General features: G+C 42.5%; 1 protein-coding gene across 1 annotated transcript in view; it reads left to right on the top strand.

The window, feature by feature from the left end:
- Positions 1-901: 901 nt before the first annotated feature.
- Positions 902-8,286, top strand: part of RUFY3 (RUN and FYVE domain containing 3) — a 118,831-nt gene continuing 111,446 nt past the window's right edge. Inside the window, 1 exon segment of the mRNA XM_019516771.1 lies at positions 902-1,819. Coding sequence (XP_019372316.1) covers positions 1,642-1,819 — 178 coding nt within the window. The 5' untranslated portion in view covers positions 902-1,641.

Below are 8,286 nucleotides of genomic sequence, written 5' to 3'. Positions count from 1 at the left end.
GGCATGTGCTTCGCATGTCCCCCCAGGATTGCATACAGCGGCAGGGAGCCAGCCCTCCCTCACTCCCCATATGAGCTGGCTACAGCCCTGTTCCACTTCCTGCCAGGGCCCTGTGGCTGCACGTGGCCCTTGGCACCAAGCCCCACGCACCCTGGGTAGCAGCTCCAACCCTGCCCAACTACCCCGCTCAGTATGAGGGCGCCCAGTTCCATCCCCCCGACTTACCTGTGGGAGCTACTCTTTAGACTGCTTAACAGCCATGTGCTTGTGTGTGCGCACATGATGCCCCCTGCCTGACTACCCTCCTCCCACTCCCCCCCCAGACCCTTGCAGGCTGGAACTCGACCAGTCTGCAAGACGAAATCACCCTTAACCTGCAGTTTTCTCCTTAAAAGAGAACATCTGGGGTTTTCTCCTTAAAATGAGAAAATCTGTGTTTTACCGCATTTTTTCCATTGCGAACGGAAATCCCGTATCCCTGCTGATAAATGTTTTATGCTGTGCCATTGGGAGGGTTACATGCCTTTGCACTTTCACCATTTGTTTTAAAAATTTGTTTAATAAAGCTTTAAAAATTCAAAAAGAAGTTAGGCTTGGTCTCTCACTCTCTTAGTTTAAAATCTGTCATGAATCAGTGAGAACACTTAAAGCTAGGAGGTTTATTCACGTTCTCTTATCTGAAAGGATAAATCCATGTAATATTTTTTCATGGGGAAATTTTAGTTCTAAAGGTAGCTTTTGAGAAAGTTGCAGGTGCCTGGATATAATATTTAAACTGTAACTTGCATACCCAGTCTAAAAATGCGGATCTTCTATTTAATTTATGTAGAAGCAGCCAGGTCTGTGAAAAGAGTACAAAACTCTCTTTGTAGTCATTGCATTGATATTCCTTGCTGGTTCCTAGCTTAATCCAGACTGAAAAGAAATATGTGCATTGTGTTATGCCTGATCGCAGATTGACTAGCATAGTCTGATGAGAAGAGGCTATGGATGATGATACCAATATCAGCCTAATTGCTCTCCCTACATCAGCATCTATAAAGCATCCTGGGAATTGCTCGCCCTACACTCAGAGCAGCTGGTCACATGAGTCTGAATTTTCAGTTCAGTTCATTAGTCAGCCATTTTGGTCAACACCCTGCTTACTGCGCACAACCAATCCTATTAGCACTTGGTATTCTGGCTCATCTGGGGGAGAAAGGCTGGCAGTTTGATTCAGCACTTCTGGAGATCTATTTGTTTGTTTTGGGGTGGTTGTTTTTTTTCCTCATTTTGATTTGGAAACCAACAAAGGAAGCTTTCCTTTTTTTTTTTTTTCTTTTTCTTTTTTTCTTCTCATTTTTGATGCAGAGGGCAAGATTTCTCTGGATGCTTAGGATTCATTGCCTCTAGCACAGCTGAAGAAAGAGAATTGGCAGAGAGAAAGGAGGGGGAGACAGACAAGAAGAGGAGCATCATTTTTTGCCTTGCTCTGTGTGTCTGTGTGTGTGTGTGTGTTTGTATATATGAAAAGACAACGGCAGTTTGTGTCATCCTGAGCAAATTGCTGTTAAACAGCAAGGTATTTCTTCTTCTTTTTTCCATTTGGAAGGCTTTTCTTTCTAGTCCTTTTTTTGTTGTTGTTGTACCAGCTGAGTCATCATGTCTGCTCTGACGCCTCAAAGTGATATGCCAACCCCCACCACAGACAAGATCACGCAGGCTGCCATGGAGACCATCTATCTTTGCAAATTCCGAGTGTCAATGGATGGAGAATGGCTCTGCCTGCGCGAGCTGGATGACATCTCACTTACGCCTGACCCTGAACCTACCCATGAAGGTATGGTCAAATTCTCTAGTAGGGGAGCCCTGCAGCCACCTCATTGTTACAAGCATGGAATGTGGGAGACGGGTGGTCTTCACTGTAATGGTGCTTTCATAATGTTGTGAAAAACATGACCAGAATTGTATCTCTCAGCCAAAACAATATATAACTCTGAAAACAGTCTAAAGATAATTGCATCTTTTTCCAGCATCAGAAATGTGCTGTTTATTTATTTTTTTAATTTAGAACCCTGAAGGTCCATCATAAGAGATGAGGTTTTGTATTGTCATAGGGAAGTAAATAACCTGAATATTTTTACTGGTGCATTTTATTTTTACATCCCTCTTTAAACAGTTATTAAAAATCTTTCAGCTGTTTTGTAAATAGGCCGTGTTTTAAAAAAAAATGGAGCACAAAAATATGGGAATTATGTATGAGAATAAATTTTTGGCAAATCACAAGGGCTTGTGCAGTCATGTCTGGTATCAGGTGATGATGTTACTAGGACTCCTGCAGTCAGTTGTTTATAATGGCTTTGAAGCCTGGGGCCTGGAACATAGCTATGTAAAATATTTGTCTTTCCTTTTCTGGGAGTGTGACTGACAGTAGGAGTTTAATATCCAGGTGAAGTGCAGTGAGAATGAAATAGAAAGAATCAGTGTAAAGCTTTATAATGCATAAAATCCCTATCGTGTCCTGTCCTACAAAAATAATGGTAAACAGTGGGTTGTTGCATTTCACACAGCATGCTTGTGACCCAATAGTTACTTTAATATCAAGTGCTGCAAGGTGCTGAACTCTCCTTGAAATGACCGATATCAATTGAAGCTGAGAACCTTTTTCAGCATTAGGTTCTTATTCAGTAACTATTATGATGCAACTCCACAAACTAGTTATTGAGTCATTTGGCATTGTGTGTGTCAAATTAGTAACATCTTATTTTGATAATTTGCTAGATGGGACTTTTGTATGGAATTGGTCTTGAAAATAAGATTGGTTGCAGGGACAACAAGCAGTCCATTAGCTCAGATTCTCTTGCAAAGGCAAAGTAATGAAGAATGCAAAGGGCTTCAGAATAAATCCATTTTAAGTGTTTTCCATTGTGCTTGGATACTGCAGTGCACACTTTCAGACTCTGGTGTCCAAACTAATAGGCATAATGGAAGGTATGAGGATGAAATGACAGATATGGCCTTGAATTTTCTTGCTGTGGCATCTGTGTGTTATGTTACTCATATTACTTCCTAGATTTAGAATTTGCTCATTTTTGTCTTATGGCCTGTTCTTTGTTGAAAGTACATTTTTTGAGTATTGTAAAAAGAGTGGATTTTGAGAGAAATCTCTTATCTTCTGGGACTTATGTTGCACATGCCCTTTTTTTTTTTTTAGGAAATCTCTATCTAGTATTAGAGGTGGAAAAATGGGTGCAGTGTTGTTGTTAGAGTTTTGGAAAACCTCTTCGGTCAGATATTGATTCTGCATTCATGGATTTGTTTAGATGCACGTTCCATTCTATATGATCCTCCAAACTTAATCTGAAAGCTGGACTACCATTAATTTAGTTTGGGCCCAGGTCTGCTTAGCCCCTTCTATAAAGACGCTGAAAACATGTCTATCTTCTGTAATCTGATCATGTACTAATTCAAATCATATGCATATCTAAAAAAAGAACACCCAAAGTGCACACAACAAACCCTTTCTACCCAAATAAAATGCTTCTATGCTTAATAGCTTTTATTTTCAAAACTGTAGCTAAGGATGCTTTTTTTTTTTTTTTAATACTAGATTCTGTTAGAAAATACTGACCTTTCTGCAGACACATTTATATCTAGAATTTTTTTTCAGATATGAATTGAATAACATATAAAACTAACCTGACCTGTTATATAGATGTCTGTAGCCCTACAGTTTAGGAAGGTCATTTTTTGGGTGGGAGGGAGGGAGACGGGTGCTGCCTGTTGGGCCCCAGATCATGTTTTTATCAAAGATGATCACTATGTCTTTCCCCCAAAGGCTGACAGTTTTTTCCTTACAAAATGAGGCTCACACAAGCTTCTTTATTATTTTTATTTTTATTGTAGTCATATTATTAGTAACAATAGTAATAATTTGCAATATAATGAAGCTATAAATAGTTTAAAAGTAGAAACCAGCAGCCTGTGGGGTTGTGTGCATCTCTTAAACCCTTTCTGTTCCTCAAGGGATTCTTCTTGCAGCTTCTTCCAATTCTGTGAGCAGTGAGCTGTTGTGTAGTATAGTGACACCTAGATTACCCATGATGCCTGCCACAAATAAAGGTAGGTAAGAAACTTCACCCTGCTCCAAAAACATCAGTGGTGGTGCATCAGGATGAGCTTCTGTCTTGGCATCAGTAGTTTCCATAGTGGTTGTTTTCTCCCCCACAGTGACTGGTTCTTGTTGTGTTACAGATGAACAGCCCAAAAGGGAAATGAGAGCAAGAAGCAGGAAGGAGCAGTGTCCTTGCTTGTAAAAGAAAGAAATAATATTAGCTCTTCAATGAGAGGAAAGAAAGGCCGTAGACAGGGAGAACAAAAGAGAGAGTGAGGAGGGAAAGAGAATGATGGCAACAGCACAGGGAACTCAGTGAAGAGAGCTTTGAGTTTGGAGAATTTTGATAAATTATTTATTATATTTTATTGTCTTTCTATAACTTTCTGGGAAGTCTGCACTGCTTGACTGTGTTGGAATCATTAATGGTTTCTAGTCTCTCCTATGTCTGGTTCCCAATATTTTTCAACTGATTCCTTGGTTTTGTAGCCTGTCTCTCTGATGAGCTATAATGTGATTTATATTTTTGCAAATGTTGCTACTTTGCTATTCTGAACCTGGGAGCTGAGAAATCAATGTTCCTGGTAACCAGCAGGTTTCATAAATCCTACAGTGACAGAAATGTATTTAAAAAAAAAAGTCTAAAGCAGCAGCTTGTATTTAATGGTTTATGTAATTGTAGCTATTTTGTTGTTTATTGTAGAAGTTTTATTAGAAAAATTTGTTTTTAAACACAAAACAGGCAACTGAAGGAAAGAATTCTCCATTACTCTGAATCTGTATGTTTGCCAAAATATTTCATATTACTGTATTTACTCAAATACAAGGTGAAGTTCCACCCCCAGGTGAGGTTCAGACACTCTACCAATCTGTCAAGTGACTGCTATAATTCACTTGACAGACCAAAACACATTTTACCGGTTAATCTATTTTAGTCCCATTACAAACTTTGCACCACGCACCTGTGTGCCTGCGCACCCATTGCCATTCTAGTGCTTTTACTTGTCCTCGTTGTCGTCACTGTCCTCGCTGATGTCCTTGTTCTCTTCAGAGGGCTTGCCTCTGAAAAGTCTGTGCCAGTCCCCTTTCCATCATATGAGGTCCACCATCTCTTTCCCATTGTGCTACATGCAGGCCCACAGCTCATCCTCCCACAGCTGGTCACATGTGCGGCTCTCACACCTGGCTAATTGTGTGCTACCTGTCAGCAGCCTGCAGAGCTGGACATGCAACCAGCCATGGGATATTGGGGTGTGGTGGTGGCCTCTGTGTGCGAGCCCCCTTGCCCCAGGTCAGTCCACAGAGGGGTGCTGCTGCCCTTGCCCCCTCCTGCTCCTGGGAGGGCTCAGAAACACACTCCTGTTCCCCACCCCCATTTGGACCCTTTGTGCCTCACTGCCTCCCGGTAGCCAATCAGGTGAGCAAGCTGGGGTGGGGGGAGGGGAGGCGCTGCAGTGTGCCACATGGGGCCAGCGGCACCCAGTACGCCCCTCCTCTGCCGAGTAAGAGGCGATTTGTGGGACTGTGCCGTGGGAGATGCTGCCATTGCCACCCCCCAGGACACACTCCGTCCCCACCTGCCTACGTGTACCTCCTATGACCTTTCCAAGTACCCCGAGGGGTACGCATACCCCTGGTTGACAACCCCTGATATATGGAATCTGATTATTGGGTGGTCATCTTAAAAACGGAGCTATCTTGTGACACTCCATGAGCTTTCATCAACACAGCTCTCAGAGCTGCATTAATTAAAGCGCCCCCCCCACCCTGTCTCCTGGATTATATCTATAAATGTCCGCAGGTGCTGCCATCTGTTGTCTGGATGGAGAATGTATGAGCAGTTGCAACCTTTGCAGCTATTAATCCTGCATTCCCCAAGTGGAGGGTGACATTGAGCACAGTAGGTGTTCAATATTTATGAGGAGAAGCCTTCTGTCATCTCTGTACTCAGGAGCCTCTGATTACATTAGAATTCCCTTAAGTAACCTGATTTTGTTATTTTAGATGGAGGAGCAAGAAAGGAGTTAATATTTCAGGAACATAAGGATGTATCAGTAAAACAGCAGTGCGAGGCAAGCTATTGCTCAGCCATTGATATTTAAAATAAATAAACATCCTCTCTGCAGCAATTGGCTTTTTTTTAATAGAAAAAATGGCTATATATTCTTGTTCCCACTTTTTCCAGACGAAAAACAGTCTTTTCGGGTCTGATTTTGATCTCAGTTATGCCAGTGTAAATTTGGAATAACTCCCTTTACTTCAGTAGAAATTATCTGGGGTTCGCTGGGGTAATTAAGAATAGAACCTGTCCTTTTTGACTTGTGGAAAAGGAGCATAATCAAGCTTCCAGGTACAGTCAATAACTTTCAGCCTCTAGCAACAGTGTATCATAATTATTGTATGTACCCTGTTTACCCCATCCAAGATAACTTTGAATTTTGGACAACCCCCCAATAATTAGATTCTCTAATAGAAAATTATGAATTTGTTGATAATTTTCCATATGTAGAATCTAATTGTTGGGGAATCCTTTTTAATTTGTCCCTCCCACCGCTGAGGCAGTTTCTGGACCCTTGCCACTTGCCCTCCTTCGCCCCATAGCATTTATTCTAGGTTTTGGCTCTGGCTCTGGCTCCAGCTCTGTCCTCAGCTTGACCACTGACAGCTCTGGCTCTGTGCCCAGATCATGGTCAGAATTGGAGCCAGAGAAGCTCCTCTACTGCAGTCTCCCTGGTGTTCCTCCCTGTTGTTGCAAGCTGGAGATGTTGGTGCTGCTGGCTGAGGCAGGGTGGTACAGGTGGCAGGGAACTGTGTGTGTGTGTGTGTGTGTGTGTGTGTGTGGCAGTGGGGAGCGTGGGAGAACTGTGGGAAACCACTGTGTGTGGTGAGGGGGTCAAGTGTGAGGGGAAAGAGGGGTGCAGTTATGAGTGAGCAAGTGGCAGGTGTGGCAAGTACCAGGGAGGAGACGGGCAGAGCTGGCAACCAAGCCTGAACCTGAACCTCAGCAGCTGCCTGCCCTGCCCTACCCATACCCATACTCAGCTCTAAGATGAGGCTTTCTTTTCACATGTTGCATGTTAAATTCTAGCAAACAGTAATTTAGGCTGCTGACAGATGTTACACTTAAGATATAATTAACCTTTTAATCTCAACATAAACAGTAACCCAGCCACACCTTCAGAAAATTGGTGGTGCAACAAATAGGGAAACCAGTCACAAAAATATTCCACAAACCATGTAACACTTTTGGCAGGTTTCCCTTGCGCCTTAAAATTGCATGTGGCAGGGTAGGTCCTCTATGCAGCCTGATGCCAGCTGCATGGTGAGGCTTGGTTGAGTGCTCTCCTCCCCCCCCCCATGTTGCCAAGTTGACAGCTCTGTGCTGCAGCAACGCATGGTGCTGCACCCCTTTGCTTTCCGGGTGCCGAAAGTAGGGGAGCCCATTTGCTGGGCTGGGTCTTGAGGAGTTGCAGGGCATGATGCTTACCTTGCTCCTGAGCCTTCCTGGGAGTTGAGGCAAAGCAAGCGCTATGCCAGGTCAGGGTGAACCGCAGGGCTCCCCATGACTGAGCAGGTTGATTCCGTTGCCTTGCAGCTAGATATTTTGCATAAGTCGAAGTAAGATAAGTTTCACTTTATCTTGTAAAAGAACTTCAGAATTTTGCATAGTTCATGATCATGCTGAACAGTTAGTGAACTTTTTCTCCCCTCTTTTCTCCTTTTACGGAAGATGATAGAAGAGAAAAAGAAAGTAAGTTATAATACTGAATTTCTAATGGTTTTCTTAAGCCTTGTAATCTTCCAGCTACTGTGTGAATTCTAATTTAGAGATGAGTGCTCTTAGTCCTCCTTTTTGAATTTGTAAGCAGTGTTAACCAGTTTGTTTATACTGATTTATTCTCTCCCTTAGATCTAATATACTTTTGTTATCTTCTCTTCCCCCCCCCCCCCTTTTTGGCTATAGAAGTCAGACCTACCTTTTCTTCTTTCATCTTTTGTCAGCAGTTTCAGCTTGTTTTACCTGCCCATCACAGCCTTAGTAGAGTTGGCTAAAATTCCCAAGAACCCTTATGTTTCATTTTTAAAAGTGACTTGCGACTTGAGTAATGTAATGGGTCTTAGGAGCCAAAGGCCTAAAGCACTGAGTGCTGTACTGTTGTTTTTTTTTTTTTTTTTTTTTTTAACTTTTTGTG

This window comes from Gavialis gangeticus, unplaced genomic scaffold (genome assembly GCF_001723915.1).
Source record: "Gavialis gangeticus isolate Ggan-Ray unplaced genomic scaffold, GavGan_comp1, whole genome shotgun sequence".
NCBI classification, from domain to species: Eukaryota; Metazoa; Chordata; order Crocodylia; family Gavialidae; genus Gavialis; species Gavialis gangeticus.
Note: the sequence above shows the minus strand (reverse complement) of the source record. Positions and strands in the feature narration are given on the sequence as shown.